The sequence below is a fragment of the Amblyraja radiata genome, chromosome 2 (genome assembly GCF_010909765.2).
Source record: "Amblyraja radiata isolate CabotCenter1 chromosome 2, sAmbRad1.1.pri, whole genome shotgun sequence".
Lineage (NCBI taxonomy): Eukaryota > Metazoa > Chordata > Chondrichthyes > Rajiformes > Rajidae > Amblyraja > Amblyraja radiata.
This window is the reverse complement of record NC_045957.1, coordinates 103,958,139-103,986,114: the sequence shown is the minus strand read 5'-3', so window position 1 is coordinate 103,986,114 and position 27,976 is coordinate 103,958,139. Positions and strand designations below refer to the sequence as shown.

General features: G+C 43.3%; 1 protein-coding gene across 1 annotated transcript; it reads left to right on the top strand.

The window, feature by feature from the left end:
• The first annotated feature begins 17 nt into the window (after nt 1–17).
• LOC116966433 (metalloreductase STEAP4-like) lies at nt 18–26,095 on the top strand. The gene is made up of 5 exons (XM_033012684.1): nt 18–126; nt 15,016–15,488; nt 16,180–16,707; nt 23,241–23,405; nt 23,666–26,095. The coding sequence occupies exons 2-5, from the start codon at nt 15,018–15,020 to the stop codon at nt 23,912–23,914; spliced, it is 1,413 nt and encodes a 470-aa protein (XP_032868575.1). The 5' UTR covers nt 18–126; nt 15,016–15,017; the 3' UTR covers nt 23,915–26,095.
• The last annotated feature ends 1,881 nt before the right edge of the window (nt 26,096–27,976 follow it).

Genomic DNA, 27,976 nt, shown 5'->3' with positions numbered 1-27,976 from the left:
CTGAGGCTAGTTCATTTTCTTTAAATATCGGGTCAGTTTGGAAAATAAACTCCAGCAACTCAAGTTAAAAACAGTTTGTTCTTTTAACTTCCTTTATTTACAGTCAGGACAACAAGGATAAAGAAGGTAAGAATATTTGATATGTATTATATTTTTAGAGCCTCTTACACAATTATTTGTACATTCTGTAAATTATTTAAAAAGTTTTATGAATCTTTTGCTTCACCCATTGCAACTGCTATCAGAAAGCTGATAGTAGTTTCACAAATGACTTTTGAAAATTTCAATATATACATTTAAAAGAAATTCAATATCATATCACACAGAGTGCACAAGTCCATATTTCCTTAGTTATCATGTCATCAGTTATCCTTCATCTATAATACCAGAGCAAATGGTTCATGGAGTTTTAGTGCAGGTTTCAGTTAATTTATGTGCAATTTAGGTATAATTGCACTTCTAACTTAGAACGCATGTAATGGTTGCATGCAGCTTCAGCATATCTTTTAACACAAAGTCCTGGACCTTTGACCATGCTAGATAGCAGCACTCGGTCTTAGACAACGATTGTCTTCAGAATACCAGTGAGGTCAGCGTACAGACTATGTCTTTCACTGTATTAATGGTCTCTCAGTTGCAGATGATATTTGTTTCAGTGTGTGTCCCTGGGAACACTTGGCACAGCACAGATACCTATGTCATCCAGCTGTTACACACAGGCCTCGATAAGTACATCTGCATCTCTTCCCAGACCTTTAGGACAAATAAGTTTCTGTAAGGAGATTGGCACTGGTTAAGACCCCTAATCATTACTCAAACTGATTCCAAATAATCTGCTGAAGGGGCTCTTTCCAACGACCAGCCAAAGTAAGATTTTAGTGCTTGTTTGAAATAGATAAATAAGAGCAGCTTTTAGCAAAACACAAAGTGCCGGAGTCACTCAGCAGGTCAAGCAGCATTTGTGGCGGGCATGGATGGGTGATGTTTCAGGTCAGGACTCTTCTTCAGACTGATTAAAGCAGAGGGGAGAAAGTTAGAAAAAGGTTTCTCCCCCATACTATAATTAGTCTGAAGAAAAGTTTCAACCTGAAATGTCGCCTATGGATGTCCACCGCTGATGTTGCTTGACCCACGGAATGATACAATATTCCAGCATCTGTAGTCCCTTGTGTCTCCAAGATCACCCTTTATTTTCCATGGACACTGTCATTGACACTGAAACCTCTTTTGGTTTAGTGCAGACTGATGCATGACTGGGAAACATTGCTTTTTTTTTTGCTGTACTTGCTCTTGTTCTTCTATCATTCTTCTGTCTCGTGTTCTTGTTCTTCTATCATTCAAACCAAATTTTTCTGGTTTGATTCAGATCTTTAAAGTTTTCTCTGTAGTACAGATGATCACGTTTTTCTCAACTCAAAGCAAGAAACAGCATTTACTGAGATTTAGGTCAGAACATCAAAGAGTCATATAATTATTATGATGGAGATGATCCTTTGGCCCTCTGAGTCAAAAGAGGGCTAAATTTAGCAGAAGGACAAGCAATGATCTTACTTCCGTACCCTTCCTCTCCTTTCCCGAGCTCAGTAAACCAAAAAGGTTTCAACTAATGCGGATCCAAATTTTCATCTAGGAGTGACTTCCAGATCAACGCCAATCTCTTTAAGAATATTTTTTCCAAAAATCACTCTGGTATTTTTGCCCGTCACTTGAAGTATGTGTTCTATAGACCCTTAATCGTCATCTAACGAGAAAAGCGTCTCTTCACTTACCCTTTGTACGTTCATCGTTTTTGTACTCCTCTATCAAGCCACCAACCCTTATTTGCTCCAAAGAGAACAATGGCAGTTTTTGTCTTAGATACTTCTCCCTGGAACCATACCAGCAAATCTTCAGAACTTTCCTCCCAGGACCTAAAATCCTTCCTGAATGTAGAGAACAGACATGAACACAATGTTCCAATTGTGGCTTCAATTTCTCTTTGCATCCCCGTCATGAAGCCCAGGATTCTATATTTCAACTGAATCCAATTCCCTCGAATCCTGTCCAACATTTAGAATTGCACCATTCAGCCCAAACTGTCTGTCATTGTTCCTTCTGCGAAAATATGCCATTTTGCACTTCCTTCTGTAAATGTTGTCCATTGCTTGATTTTTCATTCTGCTATTTATTTAGCTACAACCTCCTGTTGTCTTTTACTATCCATCTCACTGTTTACCAAACCTACTAACTGAGCATCATCCATTAACTACAAAATGCTACTGCTGTCATCCGAGCACTTGTTGGCAAGGATCACAATTGTCTACCTTACTCCAGTTACCACACTTTCTATCCTTGAGGCAATGTTTTTTTGTCTGCTGTGATTTGCACTTTGTGGTCCTAGTGGAACCTTATCATAGGCCTCTCAAAAGTCAGCGTGAATTAGAGGAGCAGATGCGGAAGAATATAGCTGTAAAAGTATGTGTGGTATTGGTGATACTGCAGGTGCTGGTTTACCAAATAAAAACACAATGTGCTTTTGAGGGTGGTATTAGTGGAAGATTTCAGCTTCCCTAATACTGATTGAGTCTCCCATAGTACAATGAGCTTAGAATTTGTTAAATGTGTCCAAGAAAGTGCCCTTAATTAAAATATAGAAGGCCCTTCTAGAGGGGACACAAAAGTGGACCTCCTCTCTTTGAGAGCAAGGTACAGCAAGTGTCATTGGAGGAGCACTTTGGGACCAGTAACCATAGTTCTATTTGTTTTAAAGTAGTTATGGGTCGGTGTTTGTTAAAGTAATTTGTTAAAGTAGTTAACAAGGTCGGTGGGGGCGCTGCAAGCCAGCAGCCCTGTCAGCAGCGTGTTAGTCTTTTCAACTTTTTTAATTTTTTTTAGTGTGTTTTAATATATGTTTTTAATGTTTCTTTGTGTGTCTTGTGTGGGGGGTGGTGTGGGGGGGTAATGGGGAAACCATTTCGGTTGCCTCCTCCACGGAGAGGCGACTTTTTCCATGTCGCCTCCCCCGTGGCCTAACATCGAGGATCGGCGCGGCCTTTCCTGGAGAAGCGCCCGGGGCTTCAGCGGCGGGCGCCGCGCGGACTCTCGGCGTGGAGCGGGTGAGCCCCCTCCGGGGCTCATCAGAGGGGAGAGCTCCGTTCGCTGGCCCACGGCAGCCTGAAGCCGTGGTCTGCAGAGCTCCAGCCGGCGCGGCGTCCACAGCCTGGGATCCCTCATGGGGACCCAGGAGGAGAAGAAGCTCCGACCGCCTGCCCGCGGCCAACTTCTACCGCGGGCCCGGCGTGGACTTACCATCAGGAGTGGGGTCCCTCGCCGGGGATCCCTGGAGAGAAGCTTCGACCGCCGGCCCTGCTGTCTGCGGTGCTTCTGGCTGCAGCGCGGCGGGGACTTTAAATCTTCGACCGCCGGCCTGCAGCCTACACCAACTTGAAGCCGCGGTCTCTGGTGGGGAAGTGCCGATTCTGGACTTACCTGGACTTTTACCTGTCTGCACATCTGGACCAGTGGTGGCTGCGGAGGGTTGAGGTTCCGACCACGGGGGGAAATGGAGGTGGACTGGCCAAATTTTGTGCCTTCCACCACAGTGATGAATGTTGTGGGGGATGTTTGTGTTAAATTTGTATTGTGTTTTTGTGTGTTCTTTTTTCATTGTACCACTGCTGACAAATTCATTTCACTTGCACTTTATGTGCAAGTGACGAATAAAACTGATATTGATTGATATTGATATTGATATTGAAAGATATGACTGGCTCACATGCTAAGGTCCTAAATTAGGGCAAGGCCAATTTTAGAGGCAATGAAAGGGACTTGCAGTGGTCAATTAGGAGAGTTTGTTTACTGGTAAACGGGATAACGGTGAGATGGGAGGCTTACAAAATTGAGATAGCCAGAGTACAGGGGTTCCATGTTTCTGATCCTGCTAGAGTGATGGGCAAGGCTGACAACTTTAGGGAACCTTGGATGATGAGAGATGTTAAGGGTCTGGTCAGAAAAACTGAGGCATTTCATGATCAAGCAAATCCCTCCACAAGTATAACAAGTTCACATATGAAGGCCATCAGCTGGGCAAAATGAAGCCATGAAACATAGAAACATAGAAAATAGGTGCAGGAGGAGGCCATTCGGCCCTTTGAGCCAGCACCGTCATTCATTGTGATCATGGCTGATCGTCCCCAATCAATAACCCATGACTGCCTTCTCCCCATATCCCTTGATTCCACTAGCCCCTAAAAGGAACTGGCAGGCAAGGTAAGGAAAATCCTACGAGACTCCAGGTTCTTATAACAAGAGTCAAGTCAAGAGTGTTTTATTGTCATATGTCCCAGATAGAACAATGAAATTCTTACTTGCTTCAGCACAACAAAACGTGTAATCATAGTACACTGTAAACAATATGATGAACGATTATGTGTGTGTATATATGTATATATATCTACACACACACACTCAAAAAACAAACAACAAACGATAGTAGTAGTTAAGAGTAAATGGGTGGAATTAGAAAGAATAGGTTCCCTTTAAGTTCTGGATAGCACTTTATATGAATGACTGAATGAATGAATGAATGAATGAATGAATGAATGAATGAATGAATGAATGAATGAATGAATGAATGAATGAATGAATGAATGATACTTATTGACTGTATTCATGTGGAGCCACAGAAGATGGGGGAGATTAAATGAATACATGTTCACAGAGGAGGAGAACATAAACACTAAGGAATTGTGGCATAGGAGTTTAAATGTCTCAGATCAGATACCAATTACCAAAGAGGCATTACAGTTGGATTTGAAATGCATTAAGGTTGATAAATCCACAGGGCTAAACCAAGTGTCTCTTTGAACCTTGTGGGATGTTAGGGAGAAAATTGTGAAAGTCTTTGCATAGATGCTTGCAGCATCTTTAGCCACGGGTGAAGTTCCAGAAGACTGTTGTACCAATATGTAAGAAGGCCAGCAAGGAAAAGCCAGGGAACTACAGGTCGGTGAGCCTGATACCAGTGTAGGGAAAGCTGTTGGACGTGGTTCTTAGAGACAGGATCTACCACCTTTGGATGGGAATGGACTGTTTAGGGACAGTCGAAAGGGATGCTTTGTGCATGTGAAATTGGGTTTCATAAATCTTTTAAAGGTAACCACAAGGATTGATGAGATCAGGGCAATGGATGTTGTCTATACGGACTATAGCAATGCCTTTCACATGGTAGGCTAGTATGGAAGAGTAGCCTTCCACATTATGATGCAGCTGTACAAGTAATTAGTGAGGCCACACTTGGAGTACTCTATGCAGTTCTGGTCACTCAATATGGGAAGGATGTCATTAAGTTGGAAAGGTTGAAGATGGAAAGTTGAGGTGTACAAGATCGGGAAGGGCGTGGATAAAGCAAATGCTCATAAGCTTTCCCAGAGTAGATGATTTTTAATGTAAGAGGGGAAAGATGTAAGAGGGGAGCAGAGGAAATATTTTCATCATAGGGTGTTCATGGCTGGAATTAGCTATAGAAGTAGATACAAATTTAAAATACATTTGTCAAGCTTGAAAGGGTTCAGAAAAGATTTACGAGGATGTTGCCAGGACTAGAGGGTGTGAGCAATAGGGAGAGGTTGAGTAGGCTGGGTCTCAATTCTATGGAGCACAGGAGGATGAGGGGAGATCTTATAGTGGTATACAAAATCATGAGAGGAATAGATCGGTAGATGCACAGAGTCTTTTGCCCAGAGTAGGGGAATCGAGGACCAGAGGACATAGGTTCAAGGTGAAGGGAAAAAGATTTAATAGGAACTCGAGGGGTAACTTTCACACAAAGGATGGTGGGTGTATGGAACAAGCTGCCAGAGGAGGTAGTTGAAGCTGGACCTATCCCATCATTTAAGGAACAGTTAGACAGGTACATGGATAGGACAGGTTTGGAGGGATATGGACCAAGCGCAGGCAAGTGGGACTAGTGTAGCTGCGACATTGTTGGCCGGAGTGGGCGAGTTGGGCCGAAGGGCCTGTTTCCACACTGTATCACTGTATCACTCTATGACTCTATGACAGATATCAAGAGCTTAAAGAACCATGAAGCAAATGCAGGCTAACGGAACTAGCCCAGTATGTCTACTTTGTCAGCATGGACAAGAAGGACCAACTGCCTATTTCTGTGCTCCATGACTCTATGATGAAGAATACAACAGATTATAGATGAGTTGAACAGGTACTTTGGATCTGTCTTCACTAAGGAAGACACAAACAATCTCCCAGATGTACTAGTGGCCAGAGGACCTAGGGTGACAGAGGAACTGAAGGAAATTCACATTAGGCAGGAAATAGTGTTGGGTCGACTGATGGGACTGAAGGCTGTTAAATCCCCAAGGCCTGATGGTCTGCATCCCAAGGTACTTAAGGAAGTAGCTTTAAAAATTGGGGATGCATTGGTGATCATTTTCCAATGTTCTATACATTCAGGATCAGTTCCTGTGGATTAGAGGGTAGCTAATGTTATCCCACTTTTTAAGAAAGGCGGGAGAGAGAAAACAGGGAATTATAGACCAGTTAGCCTGACATCGGTGGTGGGGAAGTTGCTGGAGTCAATTATAAAAGATGAAAAAGAAAAAAAAGAGGCACATTTGAGTCAGCATGGATTTACGAAATCATGCTTGACTAATCTTCTGGAATATTTTGATGATGTAACTAGGAAAATGGACAAGGGAGAGCCAGTGGGTGTAGTGGACCTGGATTTTCAGAAAGCCTTTGATAAGGTCTCACATAGGAGATCAGTGGGTAAAATTAGAGCACACGGTATTGGGGGTAGGGTACTGACATGGATAGAAAATTAGTTGGCAGACAGGAAACAACGAGCAGGGATTAACGGGTCCCTTTCAGAATGGCAGGCAGTAACTAGTGGAGTACCGCAAGGCTCGATGCTGGGACCGCAGATATTTACAATATACATTAATGATTTAGATGAAGGCATTAAAAGTAACATTAGCAAATTTGCAGATGACACAAAGCTGGGTGGCAGTGTGAACTGTGAGAAGGATGCTATGAGGATGCAGGGTGACTTGGACAGGTTGGGTGAGTGGGCAGCTGCGTGGCAGATGCAGTTTAATGCGGATAAATGTGAGGTTATCCATCTTAGTGGTAAAAACAGGAAGGCAGATTATTATCTGAATGGTGTCAAGTTGGGAAAAGGGGAAGTACAACGAGATCTGAGGGTCCTTATTCATCTGTCAATGGAAGTAAGCATGCAGGTGCAGCAGGCAGTGAAGAAAGCTAATGGCATGTTGAGAGGAGTTGAGTATAGGAGCAAAGAGGTCCTTCTGCAGTTGGACAGGGCCCTAGTTAGACCACACCTGGAGTATTGTGTGCAGTTTTGGTCTTCAAATTTGAGGAAGGACATTCTTGCTGTTGAAGGGATGCAGTGTAGGTGCCATATGTTGATAGAATGGAGCGGCTGGGCTTGTATACACTGGAATTTAGAAAGATGAGAGGGGATCAATACAATACAATACAATACAATCAGTTTTGTTCGTCACATTGCACATAAAGTGCAAGTTAAATTAATTTGTCAGCAGCGGTACAATGATAAAGAACACACAAACACAATAAAAATGTAACACAAACATCCACCACAGCATTCATCACTGTGGTGGAAGGCACAGGAATTGGCCAGTCCTCCTCCATTTTCCCCCGTGGTCGAGACCTCAACCCTCCGCAGCCATTGCTGCAGGCGTCCAGATGGTAAAAGGACAAGGTAAAAGTCAAGGTAAGTCCAGGATCGGCTCTTCCCCACTGGAGACCGCGGCTTCAGGCTGGTGTAGGTCACAGGCCAGTGGTCGAAGATTTAAAGTTCGCGCCGCAGCCAGAAGTACCGCAGAACGCAGGGCCGACAGACGAAGCTCCCCTCCAGGGGTCCCCATTGATGGTAAGTCGCCACCGCGCCCGCGGTAGAAGTTGGCCGCGGGCCGGCGGTGGAAGCTTCTTCTACTCCCCGGGTCGCCAACGTGAGATCCCGGGCTGCAGACGCCGCGCCAGCTGGAGCTGTGCAGACCGCGGCTTCAGGCTGCCGGCTGCCGCGGGCCAGCGAAACGGAGGGCTCCCCTCCGGCGAGCCCCAGCGAGGGCTCGCCCGCTCCACGCCGAGAGTCCACGCTGCGCCCCCCACTGAAGCCCCGGGCGCGTTTCCGGGAAAGGCCGCGCCGATCCATATTGTTAGGCCATGGGGGAGGCGATCTGAAAAAAGTCGCCTCTCCGTGGAGGAGGCGACCAAAGCGGTTTCCCCCTCACCCCCCCACACCACCCCCCACACAAAACGCACAGAGGAACATTAAAAACATACATTAAACCATACTAAAAAAACAAAAAAAGTAGAAAAAAACAGACACGCTGCTGACAGGGCGCCGACTTGCAGCGCCCCCACCGATCTTATTGAAACATATAAGATTATTAGGGATTGGGCATGCTAGAGGCAGGAAACATGTTCCCAATGTTGGGGGAGTCCAGAACCAGGGGCCACAGTTTAAGAATAAGGGGTAGGACATTTAGAACGGAGATAAGGAACAAACTTTTCACCCAGAGAGTTGTAAAACTGTGGAATTCTTTGCCTCAGAAGGCAGTGGAGGCCAATTCTCTGGATGCTTTCAAGAGAGTTATGGGCCTGTCCCACTTATGCAATTTTTCAGTGGACTGCCGGTTACTGTCAAGTTGCCGGCAGTCGCCTGAAAAACCAGCAACTGGATCGGCGGCTGTCAGAGTGGAACACACGCACAAACACACACAAACGCTTCCTTCACCAGCCCGTTATGCGGGCGGGGAACAGGGCAAGTGGGGCGAGCGCTGTCTAAAATATTCACACCGTACAAAGCCAAGGTGATACGGACACACCGTGATGAACAGGAAGGTTGGCACCGTAATTAAGATGGCTAAAGCACGGTGTCCGGTAAGGCTTTTAAAAGAGTGGGGGAGAGGCTTACCTTCTTTTTTCCCAATGAGCCAATGAAATTCACCAGTCAGCACCGGCTACAACCTACGAGAACCTCCGAGAACCTTCGACCTCCTGGCAATCCACTAGGACCTCCTGGCGGCCCACCTACGTCACGAGCATTCTTGCTACTCTCCATGGCAGCTTCATTCTAGTCACCGCTAATTTTTCAACATAATGAGGCCGCGACTAGTTCCCAGAATGCGGGAACTCCTCGCGGCCATGAAGGCGACTCCCCGGCATCTACCCGCGAATACGTGGCAACTGCATTGTCTCCTGCAGTCGCCTAAAAAGTTGCCTAAGTGGGACAGGCCATTAGATCGAGCTCTTAAAGATAGCGGAGTCAAGAGATATGGGAAGAATTGTCTATTATCTATAGATGGTAATTTGGGAAGATAAATGGCAGATAAGAGTTTAATCCAGCCAAGTGTACAGTGTTACATTTTTGGAGATCAATTGCAAGAGGAAATTGTACAGTAAATGGCAAATCCCTTGAGAACATTAATGTACAAATGGATCTTGGGGTCCACTTGTGGTCCCTAAACATTACTCCCTTAAAGTTGGCAACACACATGGGTAGGACAGTGAATATTGGTTGAGGCATTGAGTGTAAAGGTTGGCAAGTCACATTACAGATGGATGAATATTTGGTTCGGCCACACTTGGAGTATTGTGTGCAGTTCTAGTCGCCACTTTATAGGAAGGATGGGGAATCTTTGGTGAGCGTGCAGATACGATCATGGCATTTAAGAAGTTTTTAGATAGGCATTTCGAAATGTAAGGAATGGAGGAACATGGATCATTGTGTAGGCGGAGAATATTAGTTTAACTTGGCATCGTGTTCGACACGGACATTGTGGGCTGCATAGTGTTCAATGTACTATGTTCTCTGTTCTATGCACGTGTATGTGTATGTGCAAGTATGTGTGTATATGTATTTGTATCTGTGTCCCTGCGTGTGCATGCTTGTATGTGTGTGTGTTTTTGTATATTCAGTGAAGGGTGTAAATTGCAATTGAATGCACAGATTGAGGTCCATAAGGTGGATGCACTCAGAGGGTCACTTGTGACATCATTAGGTGTATGACTGGTATTGGAAAAATATCAGCCACATAGGTGACTGGTGTGTGGATGTAACTGGACCAATTTCCCAGTGGGTCGAATTTCCACCAAAAATGATCTCTGACCCAATCAAGGAACAATTGCAATTATGTGTGATTTGTTCATAAAAATTAGGTGCTAATGGAATTAATTTCTTGGCTTTCATTGGTGTAAAACACTTTGGGACATTCTAACAGTGATTCTAAAACTCCCTTAAAGGCTACTTGCCGGAAAATGACATCTGGCAGAACAAGTATGTGCACATCTTGTTGGAAAGTACTACAATGGTTAATCAGTTGCAGCAGAATGCTGTAAGCCAGCTCTCTTTCTCTGCATGGTTGCACTAATTACACAAGACTGCCTCATGAGTGTATTTAAAGGGACAATTCTTCCCATTGATTGCAAGTTGATTTCTATTAATTTGTTTTAGTTTTAGAGACACATCAAAAAAACAGGCCCTTCAGCCCACTGAGTCCACACCAATAATTGATCACCTGATCACGTTTGTTCTATCTTATCCCACATTAACATCCACTCACCATGTACTTGGGGCAATTTTACAGAGGTCAATTAACCTACAAACCTACAAACCTACAAGTCTTTTGGATGTGGGAAGAAATTAGAGCACCTGGAAGAAACCCACATAACAAAAGAAGAATGTGCAAACTCCACACAGACAGCATCCGAGATCAGGATCGAACCCGGATCTCTGGTGCTGTTAAGGACCTGTCCCAAGTACGAGGTAATTCAAGAGTTCTCCCGAGTTTTCCCCTGATTCGAACTCGGAGAATGTTCGTAGCGGGTCCGTAGGAGTTTGTGGATGTCTCGTAGCGGCTCGTACAAGTAAAAAGTAACAATTCGTTTCATCATGAGTATTGTTTTACTCATACGAGCCGCTACGAGATATCCACGAACTCCTGCGGATCCGCTACGGACATTCTCCAAGTTTAAATCAGGGGAAAACTCGGGAGAACTCTTGAATTACATAGAAACATAGAAACATAGAAAATAGGTGCAGGAGGCGGCCATTCGGCCCTTCGAGCCAGCACCGCCATTCATTGTGATCATGGCTGATCGGCCCCTATCAATAACCCGTGCCTGCCTTCTCCCCATATCCCTTGACTCCACTAGCCCCTAGAGCTCTATCTAACTCTCTTTTAAATCCATCCAGTGACTTTGGCCTCCACTGCCCTCTGTGGCAGGGAATTCCATAAATTCACAACTCTCAGGGTGAAAAAGTTTTTTCTCACCTCATTCTTAAATGACCTCCCCTTTATTCTAAGACTGTGGCCCCTGGTTCTGGACTCGCCCAACATTGGGAAAATTTTTCCTGCATCTAGCTTGTCCAGTCCTTTTATAATTTTATATGTTTCTATAAGATCCCCCCTTCTAAACTCCAGTGAATACAGGCCTAGTCTTTTCAATCTTTCCTCATATGACAGTCCCGCCATCCCAGGGATCAATCTCGTGAACCTACGCTGCACTGCCTCAATCACAAGGATGTCCTTCCTCAAATTAGGAGACTGTACACAATACTCCAGATGTGGTCTCACCAGAGCCCTACACAACTGCAGAAGAACCTCTTTACTCCTATACTGAAATCCTCTTGTTATGAAGGCCAACATTCCATTAGCTTTCTTCACTGCCTGCTGTACCTGTAAGCCAGCTTTCAGTGACCGGTGTACAAGGACACCCAGGTCTCACTGTACCTCCCCCTTACACTAACCTCCCCCATTGAGATAATATCCTGCCCCTTTGTTTTTGCCGCCATAGTGGATAACCTCACATTAATCTGCATATTATACTGCATCTGCCACACATCTGCTGACTCACTCAACCTGTCCAGGTCATTAGGGCATTACCTCGTACAGTGGAACAGGCCCTTTAGGCAGCAGCACTACCAGCGGTGGCACGGTAAGATTCCATAGATGATTTCTTTAGTTTTCTGTTTGTAGGAAGATATGTGCCAGGTGGTGAAGGCCCTTTTGGATATATTTGTAGGGTTTGGGATTATTGAGGGAATAATCAGAGGGAATACTGACCACAATAAGTTACTGAAAGAGAAGGAGGGTAAAACTGGATTGTGGTGACCTCCAGAAGTTGTGAACGAAGGTAGCCATGGCAATGGCATGGCAACGTGGCAGTGAACCAAACTTACACCAGAATCTCGTAAATCATCAGATAATGAAGAGAAATGGGGTTTGGTACAATGTTACAGAGGAGGCATGTGTGAGGGCCTTATCTATGATGGAAGAGAGGAACCCCCATTCCCTAAAGAATGAGTACATCTCAGATGTCCTGGTACAGAAAACCTCATCTTGGGCACAGATGCGGCGTAGATGGAGGAATTGTGAGTAGGGGATAGTCTTTGCAGGAAGCAGGGTTGCAAGAAGTATAGTCGAGATAGTTGTGGGAGTCAGTGGTTTTGTAATAGACAATTACACTATTACACTATAGACTCTATTACAAACCCTCTGGCCGTCACACGTGTCTCCTCCGTACCCCGAAACTCTACCCTTGCTACTTCTCCCCCAAGCCGTAACAGAGTCCCCCTAGTCCTTACCTTTCACCCCATCAGCCGTCGCATACTACACATAATCCTCCAACATTTTTGCCACCTCCAATGAGATCCCACCACGAGTCACATCTTCACATCTCCATCCCTTTCCGCATTCCGCTGAGACATTCATTCCACAACTCCCTGGTTAACTCATCCCTTCACACTCAAACCACCCCCTCCCCAGGTACCTTCCCTTGCGACCGCAGGAGATGCAACACCTGTCCCTATACCTCCTCCCTCGACTCTGTACCCGACTCTGAACCCGACAGTCCTTTCAGGTTAGGAAGAGGTTCACTTGCACCTTCTCCAACCTCATCTACTGTATCCATTGTTCAAGAAATTGTAAACAAATTGTGGGCGGCGCGACTCTCATCAGCAGCGGCCTCTGCAGTCCGTCTGTGTTTTTATTATTTTTTGTCTTGTTTTTATGTAGTTTTTGTTCTTTTTTTTGTTGGGGTATGTGTGTGGGGGGGTGGGAGGGGGGTGTGGTGGGGAGGGGGTAACTTTAAAATATTTCCCCTGCACGGGAGACCCGACCTTTTCTTTGTCGGGTCTCCGTTGTCGTTGGGGCTGCAACGTGGAGCGGCCTCCAACAGGAACGACCTGGGGTTCCAGCTGCGGAGCTGCCGACTACTCACCGTCACGGGGCTGGCCGAGTCCGGAGCGGGTGGAGCTGTGGTATTGCGCTGCTGCCACCCGACCCCCGGAGATTCGGAGGCTGCAACTGCGGGTTTGGCGGACGGCGGCACCGGGAGCCCGCGAGTCCCTGCTGGGAGACCGCTTTTCGGGGCTTCCGCAACGGCGATTTCTCCCGCCCGAGTTGTGGGGTTGAAGAGCACCTGGAGCGGGGCCTTACAGCACCGCCCCGCGCGGCTTGGAATGGCCGCGGGACTTTGCGAGCGCACGCCGGGTGCTCTAACAACAAGACCCGGAGCGCGACCTTGCATCACTTGGCGTGGCTTTAATGGCCGCGGGACAATCGCCATCACCAGCCGGGGGCTTTGACTTTGACTCTGACTCTGACATGGGGGGGAGAGTGCAGTGGAGAGATACGTTTTTTTTGCCTACCATCACAGCGATGTGATGGATGTTTGTGTAAACTGTGTTGTGTCTCGGGTCTTTTTTGTTTTGTAATGTATGGCTGCAGAAACAACATTTCGTTTGGACCTCAAGGGGTCCAAATGACAAATAAATTGAATTGAATAGAAAAAAAAAAAAAGATGTTATACATCAGCGAAACCAAATGTAGACTGGGCGCTGAGCACCTTTACTCAGTCCTACCTGATCTCGCAGTTGCCAAACACTTTAATTCTCCTTCCCATTCACACTGACCTATCTGTCCCAGGCCTCCTCCATTATCAGAGTGAGGCTAAACGCAAATTGGAGGAACAGCATCTCATATTTCGCTTGGCAGCTTACAACCCATTGGTATGAATTTGATTTCTCTAACCAAGTAACCCCTGCATTCCCTCTCTCTCCATCCCTCCACCACCCAAGTCAAAACAGGTTCTCGTTCTCACCTAGCAAACAGCTAACGATGGTCGGTTTCCTTTATCATCTTTACTTTTTTGCATATCTTTACTTCATTTGTTCTATATCTCTCTACATCAGTTATATCTCTCATTTCCCTTTCCCTTAACTAGTCTGAAGAAGGGTCTCGACTCAAAATGTCAACCATTCCTTCTCTCCAGAGATGCTGCCTGTCCCACTGAGTTACTCCAGCATTTTGTATCTATCTTCGGTTTAAACCAGCATCTGCAGTCCTTCCGACACATTTCTGTGCTGTATTATTCCATGCTCAATGTTCTATGGTTGTATCATGGCCTGTCACGGTGTTTCTTATGCACAGGAAAAGACAAGGCTGCAGGGAGTGGTAGACTTAGCCCAGTTCCTCACGTGTACAGCCTCACCACCATTGAAAGCATCTACAAGAGGTGCTGCTTCAGAAGGTGACATTTATTACTAATGATCCCTACCATCCAGTCAATGATCACTTCTCGTTGCTGGCGTTCGGTCGGGGATACAAAAGCATGAAATCCAATATGATCAGGTTCATGAATAGCTACTTTCCTACATCTATCCAGTTCTTGAACCATCCTGTACTACCCTAATCTTACTTCAGCAACGGAACAATGCATCATTTCTTGCACTATCATGGACTTGCTTTCATTGTCTTGGAGACTTGTGCAATTCGTGCATAATTAAAGTATAAATTATGGTTTAGTGTGGTTGTTTGGGTAGAGATGCCTGTGAAGCTGCTGCAAGCAGGATTTTCATCGTACTTGTACCTTACTGTACTTGTGCATCTGATAAGTTTGGTTTGAAAATAAAACTATCAAATTAATTGGCAAATATTATAAAAAGTAAATTTTTTTTTGTATGTTTTTCAGAGATGGACATCAGTTCATCGAACATGATCACACTTAATCCAACAACCAACAGAAAAAGGTTGGACCAGAAGCAGGAGACAATTTGCATTTTTGGCACTGGGGACTTTGGCCGATCTTTAGGTATAAGGCTACTCAAGTCAGGTCACCAAGTGGTATTTGGCAGTCGAAACCCACAGAATTCCACCTTGCTGCCAAGTGGAGCTCAAGTCCTTACCCACGCCGATGCCCTGAAAGAATCCAAGATCATTTTCCTGGCGGTTCACAGGGAGAACTATGATTTCCTCCTGGCTCTGTCCAATTTGCTTGATGGAAAAGTGCTGGTGGATGTGAGCAACAACCTCAAAATGAATCAATACCCAGAGTCCAATGCACAGTATCTATCTCAGCTGCTCCCCAAAGCTATTGTGGTGAAGGGGTTTAACACAGTTTCTGCCTGGGCCCTCCAGTCAGGCAGTCTGGATGCTAACAGTCAGGTAAGGTCACACACATGTGTCGGAAGGTACTGCAGATGCTGGTTTAAACCAAAGATAGACACTAAGAGCTGGAGTAACTCAGACGGCCAGCCTGCAGCTCTGGAGAGAAGGAATAGGTGACCTTTCTGGTCGAGACCATTCTTCAGACTGAGAGTCAGGGGAAGGGATATCGAGAGATATATACGGTTATAGAGATATAGAAAAAATGAGTGAAAGATATGCAAAAAAGTAACAATGGTCAAGGAAAAGTGGAGCCCACCATGGTCCATTCCTGGCTGTAAACTAGGTGAAAATGAGTTATACAGACAATGAAACTAAATAGGACGACAATACAATGACAAGGGTAGGGGAGGGACAGAGTGAGATGGGATGCAAGGGTTATTTGAAGTTAGAGAAATGAACTTTCATAACGTTGGGTGTAAGCTGCCGAAGCAAAATATTAGGTGCTGTTCTTTAAATTTGCATTTGGCCTCACTCTGACAATGGAGGTGGCCCAGGACAGAAAGGTCAGTAAGGGAAGGAAGGGGTTAAAGTGTTTGGCAGCCATACATGTCTACTTATTATGGGAAGAGAGTTGTTTGCACGGATCAGCTAATCGTATTTTTATAATAATTTCACAACTTATGCTAATTACATTGAATTTTGTATTTGCAGTTTCACCAGTAGTAAAATCAATTGTGCTTTATTACAGGTTTTTATCTGTGGTGATGACAATAAATCCAAACAGCAGGTGGTGGATATTGCCAGGTGTTTAGGCCTCACTCCTTTAGACCAGGGATCTCTCCTAGCAGCTGAAGAAGTCGAGAACTATCCGCTACAGCTCTTTCCAATGTGGAGATACCCATTTATTATATCAGCTGGTCTCACTGTGTTCTTCTTCTTATACTCTGTGCTGATTAAAATCATCTATCCTTATGTACAAAAGAATGAAAATAAGTCCTATCAGTTGATGGTTTCCATACCCAATAAGATTTTTCCAGCTGTCTCTCTCATTCTGCTTGGGTTGGTTTACCTGCCAGGTGTGATTGCTGCATTCCTCCAGCTCTACCGAGGGACCAAATATAAGAGATTCCCTAACTGGCTTGACAAGTGGATGCTGTGTCGAAAACAACTTGGACTCATGTCCTTTGCCTATGGCTTCCTTCATGTATTCTATTCATTGATCATTCCACTTAGGTACTCAACTTATTTGAAAAATGCTCGATATATTATTGCACAGGTAAGTCATGTTTACTGTATTGTATTCCTTTTTAGAATACCATTCTATTATAGGTGATATGGTAAGTTTTTAATTTAGTTTCAAGATACAGCGTGGAAAAAGGCCCTTCGGCCCACCGAGCCCACCGGGCGCTGACCAGCGATCCCCACACACTAACACTGTCCAACACTTTTACAATTTCACCGAAGCCAATTAACCTACAAACCTGTAGGTCTTTGGAGGGTGTGAGGGAACCGGAGCACCCGGAGAAAATACACGCAGGTCACGCATTTAAGCACTCATAGTCAGGATTGAACTCAAGTCTCTCCTGCTCTAAGGCAGCAACTCTACCACTACGTCACCGTGCTGCACTGAACCTGAATATGCAGAACTTTGGTGTAGGTTCTGCATTCCCCAAGTGGCTCTGGAGCATTCGAGTAAGATGGCCAATAACCCAGAGAGAAACACTGAGGAGGCAAAGGTAGCTCTGTTACATCCCTCCTGACCAAGACCACCTGCAGCTTGGAAAGACTGTAAAATACATAAAATGGGAACAAGATTTTAGGATAAACAAACAGTGAGATTTATTGTATCTTTTATCACTTGCTTTGTGTTCATTTACAGCCATCCCTTTCCTACTCTGTGAAAGCATCTGCAAGGATTCAGTGGGGCATTTGCAAGGATTCAGAATTAATTTCTCCATTGAATAAATGACTGAATTCATTCATTCATTCATTCATTCATTCATTCATTCATTCATTCATTCCTTTATTCATTCATTCTGCAACTCAAACATTCCCATAATCTCCTTACCCTTTTCTAAGCCATAATATAAAATAAGATAATCCAAGGTGTTTAAAGACAGTGGTTGCACTGGTGGCCATGACTGCAACCATATCTCCTTAACTAAAAGAAAGGGGTGATCGATAGTCAGTGTGGACTCAGTGGGCTGAAGGGCTTGATTTCATGTTGTATCTCTACAAGTAAAACTAAAATATGAACTGGAGGAGTAACTCAGCAGGTCAGACAGCATCCATGGAGCGAATGGATCAGCAACGTTTTGGGTCAGGATCCTTCTCCTTTGTGAGAGAGGCCCACCCAAAACACTGCTTATCGATTTCCTCCACAGATTTTGTATGATCTGCTGAGTTACTCCAGGACTTTATGCATAATCCTACTCTTAACTTATTATTTCTTCAACCTATACGTTGAGTAAGATTCAAACATACTCAGTGCTCTAAAATACATAATTTGTTAACAATTCCCTCAAATGTGGATGCCTCCCAGCTGGTGCTCAGGGCTGGTAAATTGGCAGGAATGGGCATGGTTTTGGATCTGGAGGAGACTGACTGAGTAAATGACTTCCTACTTATGTTCTTATGAGCAAGAATAGTTGTTGCGATCTTCGGTGATATATGAACTCGACCTGAGAGACTTTGCCATCAATACCTGCGAATACCACATTCATGATCATATCTTAGATTAATGCTGAAATTTACTTACTGGCATGCATGCAGCAATGAATCTTCTTCTTCTTGCGTATGGCGTGCACAGCCTAAAGTTGTAGGACAACTTGTTCTATTTGCTCTTATTTGATTGTGCACACCAGGTTCATTGCACTTGTCGAAACAGGGTGGACCACGTGAAGGTTGCAATCTCCCACCCCCAGCAATGAATGTTAGAACAAGACACTGAAGACTCTTTCATCAGAGTTTCAGAGTATGTTGTTTCTTATATTGAACTTACTGGAAACATATGGGTTGAAATTGCTCATACAGAATGAGACAAAATGAGTAATAATGAACTGTCAGCATGGTGTTCAACTTGTCTGATTATATTATCAAATACTGGAGATCAATGCCTCTTCCCATGAATGTAGATTTCATCCACCAGGTTGCTAACACAACCTGGTGGATGAAATTAGCTAACACAATTAGTTATTGTTTTTGAATCCTTTGTTCATTGTTCCCTGATTTTTACTCCTTCCCATGTTTCCAATTCCCCCTTGTACTCCAGACAATCACAAATGTTGACTCCTGTCACAACCTCAGTTGTTAATCCCAGACACTGTGGCAACACAACTGAATTTGTTTCCTGATTTCACAAAAACTAAATAATTCCCTTAAGATGCTGCCACTGTTTTCATTGTCATAATGAAGCCTGCCACCATTTTGTTTTATTTTGCTTTGTAGCTATAACAAATATCAGTTTTTTAATTTTTTTAGTGTTTGTAATATATCACAGATCATATGCGTCATTGCATTTCCACTGAAATTACTCACTACCCACTTCTTTCAGAGCAATTGTAACCTATAGGTTTTCAGGGAGAGCAGGGTTCCTTCTGCAGTTGTACAGGGCCTTAGTGAGAGCACACCTGGAGTATTGTGTGCAATTTTGGTCCCGTAATTTGAGGAAGGACATTCTTGCTATTGAGGGAGTGCAGCGTAGGTTTACAAGGTTAATTCCAGGAATGGCGGGACTGTCATATGCTGAGAGAATGGAGCGGCTGGGCTTGTACACTCTGGAGTTTAGAAGGATGAGAGGAGATCTTATTGAAACATATCAGATTGTTAAGGGTTTGGACACGCTAGAGGCAGGAAACATGTTCCCGATGTTGGGGGAGTCCAGAACTAGGGGCCACAGTTTAAGATTAAGGGATAAGCCATTTAGAACGGAGACGAGGAAACACTTTTTCTCACAGAGAGTTGTGGGTCTGTGGAATTCTCTGCCTCAGAGGGCGGTGGAGGTCGGTTTTCTGGATACTTTCAAGAGAGAGCTAGATAGGGCTCTTAAAGATAGCGGAGTCAGGGGATATGGGGAGAAGACAGGAACAGGGTACTGATTGGGGATGATCAGCCATGAACATATTGTGCTGGCTCGAAGGGCCGAATGGCCTACTCCTGCACCTATTGTCTATTATCTATTGTCTATTGATATCAGCAGAAATTCCATTGTGCACAGTTCATTCACTATCTAACATGGTCACTATTAACTCTTGATCAGACCAATGGAAATAAAAACAAGGAGAACTGTAAAATGTTCCAAATCACTCATCCTCCATTATGACACAAAATCACAATCTAGATCACATAATTTTCCACATTGCCGTAGAGAGATATTACGTAGTGTTTTATGTAGAATGCAAATACTATATACAGGTAACTTGTTCCCATGAAACCTCGTGCTATAGAAAGCTGCATTATAGAAACAATTGTGTCAATGGGGAAAAGAGCGGTCAGAGCTAGTTTCAGTCTCGCGATAACCAAATTATTCTTCCTGCAGGATTTTCAAAAATAAAGGTATTTTTAATAGCTTGAAGATTATTTTTGTTATTACAATATAAAAACACTGAAAGTCAACAAAATAGAGAGAGTACAGTCAACAAAATAGAGAGAGTACAGAGGAGATTTACTAGAATGTTGCCTGGGTTTCAACAACTAAGTTACAGAGAAAGGTTGAATAAGTTAGGTCTTTATTCTCTGGAGCGCAGAAGGTTAAGGGGGGACTTGATAGAGGTCTTTAAAATTATGAGACGGATAGACAGAGTTGATGTGGACAAGCTTTTCCCTTTGAGAATAGGGAAGATTCAAATAAGAGGACATGACTTCAGAATTAAGGGACAGAAGTTTAGGGGTAACATGAGGGGGAACTTCTTTACTCAGAGGGTGGTAGTGGTGTGGAATGAGCTTCCAGTGGAAGTGGTGGAGGCAGGTTCGTTGGTATCATTTAAAAATAAATTGGATAGGCATATGGATGAGAAGGGAATGGAGGGTTATGGTATGAGTGCAGGCAGGTGGGACTAAGGGAAAATAATTGTTCGGCACGGTCTTGTACGGCCGAGATGGCCTGTTTCCGTGCTGTAATTGTTATATGGTTATATGGTTATAAAGCTTCATGTTACATTTCTTAATAGAGCTCCTTTGCGTAATTGTCAATGGAAGCAGACACAAAAAGCTGGAGTTACATCAGGTCAGGCCACATCTGCAGGAAAGAACTACAGATGCTGGTTTAAATCGAAGGTAGACACAAACTGCTAGACAGGCAGCATCTCTGGAGACAAGGAATGGGTGACGTTTCGGGTTGAGACCCTTCTTAAGACTGATGTCAGGGGAATGGGTGGGACAAAGATAGAATGTAGTCAGAGAGTAAGACTGGTGGGAGAACTGGGAAGGGGAGGGGATGGAGAGAGAGGGAAAGCAAGGGCTATTTGAAGTTAGAGAAGTCAATGTTCATACCGCTGGGGTATAAGCTCCCCAAGCGAAATATGAGGTGCTGTTCCTCCAATTTTGGAACTGCGGATACAGTAGATGAGGTTGGAGGAGATGAAAGTGAATTTCTGTCTCACCTGAAAAGAGGTCCGTGGATGGAGTTGAGTTGGGAGGTAAATGGACAGGTGTTGCATCTCCTGCGGTTGCAGGGGAAAGTACCTGGGGAGGGAGTGGTTTGGGTGGGAAGGGACGAGTTGACCAGGGAGTTGCGGAGGGAACGAGCTCTGCGGTAAGCAGAAAGGGGTGGTGATGGGAAGATGTGGTCTGTAGTGGGATCCCGTTGGAGGTTGAAAAAGTGTTGGAGGATTATATGCGGAAGCGACGGCTGATGGGGTGGAAGGTGAGGACAAGGGGGACTCTGTCCTTGGTGCGAGTGGGGGGAGGGGGTGCAAGAGCGGAGCAGTTGGATATCGAGGAGACCGTGGTGAGAGCTTCATCTATAATGGAAGAGGGGAACCCCCGTTTTCTAAAGAATGAGGACATTTCCGATGATCTAGTATGGAAAACCTCACCCTGGCCGCAGATGAGGCTTAGACGGAGGAATTGGGAGTAGGGGATAGCGTATTTACAGGAAGCAGGGTGGGAAGAAGTGTAGTCTAGATTTTTTGTAGGAAAGAACTGCAGTTGCTGGTTTAAATCAACATCTCTGGAAGAAAGGAATACATGACATTTTGGGTCGAGACCCTACGAGAAGCAATTACTTGTCAATGCTTTCCATGGCAGCATTTTCTTAAGAAATGGGGTTTCTGATTACTGCAGGAGGTTGCAAAGAAAGTTTCTTTTTTAACCAAGACTGATTTTTCTCTGCTTGTCAATTCCTAATGTGACCTTTACATGGGTCTCCAGTTTCCAATCAAAATCACACTATAACCAATTAGTACTTCCCAATACTCAACCGACAATGTGAGAAAAGTTGCCCCTCTGATTCCTATTAATTCTTTCCCGCTCACCTTATATCTTTGTCCTCTAGTTCTTGATTCACCTATTCTGGGAAAAGGGTCTATGCATTCACCCTAACTATTCCCCTCATGATTCTATACACCTCTGTAAGATCACCTATCAAAATAATGTAATGCAAAAAATAAAGTCCTAACCTGTCCAAACTTTTCCTGCAGCTCAGGCGCTCAAGTACTGGCAGCATCCTCGTAAATCTTCTCTGCGCTCTTTCCAGCAGGTATCTTTCCTGTGGCAGGGTGAACACAATACTCCAAATGTGGCCTCACCAACAGGTTATACAAATGTAACATTGAATCCCAACTTCGAATCTATACTCGATTCCCTCCCTGACTGATGAAGGTCAGCATGTCAAAAGACTTCTGAAGAAGGGTCCCAACCCAAAATATCATCTGTCTATTCCCTCCACAGATGCTGCCCGACCCACTGAATTCCTCCTGAACTTTGTGTTTTGCTCAAGATTACAGCATTTCAGTTCGGCACGGACTAGAAGGGTCGAGATGGCCTGTTTCCGTGCTGTAATTGTTATATGGTTATATTATATTATATGGTTATATGAAGTGAAATTGTTTCCTTCTGAAAGTAAGTGTGGTACTGTCAAATGGCCCTATGTAGAAACAATGAACTGCAGATGCTGGTTTACAAAAGAAAGACACAATATGCTGGAGTAACTCAGTGGATCAGGTTGCATCTCTGGAGAACATGGATAGGTGATGTTTTGGGCCAGAACTGATCTCAATGCTGATTTCACACCTTTAGCCTTTTCATCTCTGGCCTTCGTCCAATCAAGTCAATTCAAGTTTATTTGTCACATACACATACAAGATGTGCAGTGAAATGAAAGTGGCAATGCCTGCGGATTGTGCAAAAACAGCAGAACAGAATAGAACAGAACCAGTATTTACAAGTTAGAAACTTTTTAAAAAAAAAAGACACAACACAACAGAGAATTAGAACAGTAAATTAGTCCCTAGTGAGATAAGAGTTTACAGTCCTGACGGCCTGCGGGAAGAAACTCCGTCTCATCCTCTCTGTTTTCACAGCGTGACAGCGGAGGCGTTTGCCTGACCGTAGCAGCTGGAACAGTCATTTGCCTTTCATAACCTCCCCCCCCCCCCCCCCATCTGTTATCACTTGAAAGGCTTTGTCCTGTCACTTGTCTCTTCCAGCTTTCTTCCCACCATCACGTTAGTGTGAAGAAAGATAGCAACACGAAATGTCACCTGTCCATGTTCTCCAGAGATGTTGCTTCACCCACTGAGTTACTCCAGCACTTATGTGTCGAATAGCCCCGTTGAGATATAACAAGTTTATTTCTTCATTGCAACCCAGACGAAAAAGAACTCAACCACAGACATAGCGATGGTCTGGATTTGGCGAAGTGATGCGTTTTACGCATCTGGAGTCTTGGGATTTTCAGTCTTCTGTTTGCTCGGAATAACCTCCCTTTCCTCTGTGAGCAACGCAATGAACTGGAGAGAATTCAGATTTGTTCAGGTACTTCATCAGTTACTATAAAAGTTTAATCATTTTTATGCTAACGTGTTATTTACTAGCATATCCAATAAAGCATAACAGAAGTAGAAAACATTTGGGGAAATAAGCCTATATATCAAATGCTGAGTCAGGCTTTCTGTATTTGAAGTTAATTGTTCTTACTACCAATGAAAAACATACTGAACATTGCTTAATATGGTGTTATGCCTTAAGTATGAATTTTTAATCCTGTCTAAAGTATTTTTTTCTTATTTTTACAGTCAAAACTCGGCCACGTCACAGTGTTGCTGTGCACAGTACACACTGCTTTACAGGGCTGGAATAAATTTTTAAATCTCTCGCGTTATAAATGGGGTCTTCCGCCAAGTTACCTCCTGTCCATGATCATCCCATGCATTGTGCTTGCTCTAAAGCTGATCCTCATAACGCCATGTGTAGACAGAATGGTCACAAGAATACGACAAGGTTGGGAAAGAAAAGAAAAATGCTCAGGCAATCTCAATATTTGACCCAAATATTGCACCAGAATAATATGTTTTGTAAATACATTATATATTTTTCAAACCGTGCAATCGGATATTTCAAAACTCTTGCAACAATGGCATATATGGCAATACAGTGTTTGGATATGTGAATAAATTAACCTGGCTTTTCCTTGAGATTAGCCTGTTCCAACTATTCCATGCCCTCGTTCTCCCAAATATATCAATGTCCATTCAAAAAAGATGGCTTCACTGGCCCAGGTAGTCTGGGATTCGAGGTAGGCCCTCAAATGACATGATAGAATAATGTAAGCATGCCAACACTAACCCTGGTCATGAAGCTTTTGAACAGGCACGTGGATATGCAGAAAATTGGGGGTTATAGATCACATGCAGGCAGAGGAGATTAGTTTAACTTGGCAACATGCTCAGCATGGACATTGCGGGCCAAAGGACCTGTTCCTGTGTCATACTGTTCTATGTTCTATGATTCTCGACTGTCTACAACATTCAGAACTATTTAAACATAATTAAAAACAAACAAATCATTGAAATTTGTTCAAAGATTTAAAAATCCAATTATTTGAAATATATATAAATTGCAACATATAGACAATTAGCCTAACACATCAAGGACTAATCTGTTCGTGCCAGCTTTACTCTATTGGAAAAAGTGTTTTAATGCAATCAAACCTATAACTTTCTCAAACTTACTAAAAATCACAAAGCCAATTTGATACTTAACATTTGCCATTTACAGTGTAACAGGTTCAGCAGAAAGGCCAGTGCTTAAACAGGCAAAACTTGTGGCATTAAGAGAGCTAATAACTTTTGTAATGGTTGATGATGAGTGACTTTGTTGCTCCACACAGCCCTACACCAATCCCCAATGCATTTACCCCCATTTGGCCTGCCCCTCTCAATACTTTTCAAATACCAATTATTTTAGATGAGATCTCAGTTGTACTGCAATGTCTGGATCATCAGGAAGAATATAAGCATCAGGAAGAATATAAGCATTCGTTGAAAAAATATATACTTAGACAAAAATACTTTACTGACATTATCTACACTGTGCACTGAAAGATAAAAGAAATATATCTAGGTAATATCAAAGATATTACCTACTTTTGCAAACACAATTTGCATGGACTTTTGCTCAATATTGTCTCAATAGAAGTATTCTCCACAGCTCAATGCAATGCAGTTAAGAATGGACTGAGTGGCAGTTAGTGGCCACAGGTCGAAGGTCGAAGGTCGATGTGAGCACCAGCCACAGATTTAAACTATACATTGAATGAAGAAAATAATAAATTTGCTGTAACATGTATTAAACATAAGCATTATTGCATTAAATACAAATACATTGTACAATATGCATTTAAAATAAAGTTTTTCACATAATTCTCCACTGAAAACGTTATGTAGAAAAGTAGGAATTGTTGGATAATTAAAGATAACAGATCATCAGCTTTGCCTTCTAACATTTTACGTTGAGTGACTTTGTTGCTCCACACAGCCCTACACCAATGCCCGATGCATTTCACCCCATTTGGCCTGCCCCACCTCCAGTTTAAATTCCATTTGGAATATTTTAGAGGACAAAGAACCCAAGAAACCAAGAAACCCTCACAATACTTTTCAAATACCAATTCTTTTAGATGAGATCTCAGTTGTACTGCAATGTCTGGATCATCAGGAAGAATATTTCCTTCTTAAGCATTTAAAAATATATATATATACTTTACTGACATTGTCTACACTGTGCACTGAAAGATAAAAGATAAAATATAAAATAAATATATCTAGGTAATATCAAAGATCCAAAATAGTATGAAAATTATTTAATATAATCTTTAGTAGTTTGCAAACACAATTTGCCATGGACCTTTGCTCAATATTGTCTCAATAGAAGTTCTGTATTCTCCACAGCTCAATGTAATGCAGTTAAGAATGGACTGAGTGGCAGTTAGTGGCTAAAGGTCTAAGGTCGAAGTGAGCACCAGCCACTGATTGAAACTATACATTAAATGAAAAAAATAATAAAATTGCTGTAACATGTATTAAACATAAGCATTATTGCATTAAATACAAATCCAATGTACAATATGCATTTAAAATAAAGTTTTTCACTTAGAATTCTCTTTCAAATGTTATGTGGAAAAGTAGGAATTGTTGGATAATTAAAGATCAAAGACCGTCAGCTTTGCCTAAACATTTTACGTTGTATAATTAATCAGTAATTGAGTTGTTGCTTCGTTATAGAGAACCATCTCCAACAGTTACTCTGTCACAAGCTCAGCGATCACGCAAGAAACTCACAGGGTGGAGATTTGAGTGAATTAATTGTGTTCATATATTTTTCTTACTCTATTAGGGTTTTGAATTGTCATTTTCCTATCATTAGATTCACATTAGTCCCCTGAAGTATATGTATCTACTCCATACATTTTAAATGGTGCAATTTCCTTCAAAAGTCTGTTTTTTTAAGTGAGCCTTATCTAATGGTTCATGATGGTGGCACTTACAGAGGGTAGGGTACATTGATCAGTGCTGTCTGGTGCTGTTTTCATTTTTCACCACAGCATTTCTCAGATTTGTCTTCAGAACCTGGGACACATTCCTTGGAGCTAGGACTATTCCTTGGAGTGCAGGAGGATGAGGGGTGATCTTATAGAGGTGTATAAGATCATGAGGGGAATAGATAGGGTGAATGCACAGAGCCTTTTACCCAGGGTAGGGGAATTAAGAACCAGAGAACATTGATTTAAGGTGAGAGGGGAAAGATTTTATAGGAACCTTTCCGCACAGAGGGTGGTGGGCACATGGAATGAGTTGCCAGAGGAGCTAGTTGAGACAGATACTATAACAATATTTAAAATATATTTGGACAGGTACATGGATAGGAAAGGTTTAGAGGGATATGGGCAAACACGGGCAGGTGGGACTAGTGTAGATGGGGCATCTTGGACAGCATGTCGTTGGGCCAAAGGGCCTGTTTTCATGCTATGTGACTATGATTCTATGACTGGTAGGCTGAGCCATCATAACAATTAGGAAATATCAGTATTATACCCCTTTGTTTTTCTATCCTGCAGCACTCTCCGTGGGTCTACCATTTCTTATGTAAGCTTGTAAATCTTACCAAAATGCAACACTTTATACTTGTCCAAGTAAAATTCTGTCTGCCCTGGGATATGAACGCCCGACCTGTGGACGCCAACAGGTATGAACGAGTGTTTGAAAGACCAGAGGGATGGATAGGGATGAATTTGCCGGCTGCCGCAGGGCTGTGGCATCTTCTGTTAGGTGGGCATGGAGAAATGCCACATGTCATCTATCCCCATCCCCCTACCCTGAGCGACAACAATCATGGGCTGAGTGGAGCTGAGCAGAACTGGGAGCACCGAGCAGACTCACTCTTTCACTCATTTAGTCAGTGAGGCTGGCTGGTGACTGCTCTTCCCACACCAGATTGCCCCTCTGTCACTGCTGTTACTGCAATCCTGTCTCTCTCACTGTTTTTGTTCACTCCGACTTACCAACACTTCAGGTTATGAAGAGTTTTCAGTAACAGAACAATGTTGCAATCTGGGAATTGCCAGAAGCAGTGTAAGACCATGCGGTTAAGTGAACAGTTCGTGACTCATGGAGGTATATGTAATTATTACATGAAATAAATATTTTGCTTTGGGTGCTAAAGATAATTAAAAAAAATAATTACATTAATGAACCACAGAACAAGTGCTGGACAAATTCATCTTTCATATTTTCTGTTTCGCTTGAGTTCACTGCCTGATTGATGAATCAGATTGATGAGGGAAAACCTGCTCATTAAATGCTTGCTAACTAATTCCAAAGCCTTTTTAAAAAAACAATACGAGTGGGCACCAGTGCCTTGAATTTCAATAAGATTTCCCCATCAGTTGACAGCTCTGCCAGTCGACAGCCACTTCCTCCCCTGCCACAACACAGGCATCTAAGAAACTGCAGAAACTGCTGTAAATGTTTTAATTTATAATTTACATGTTGCAGGGACATGCCAAGGTGGTGAGCGGAAGATATTCTCCCCAATAGACAGGAGAGAAA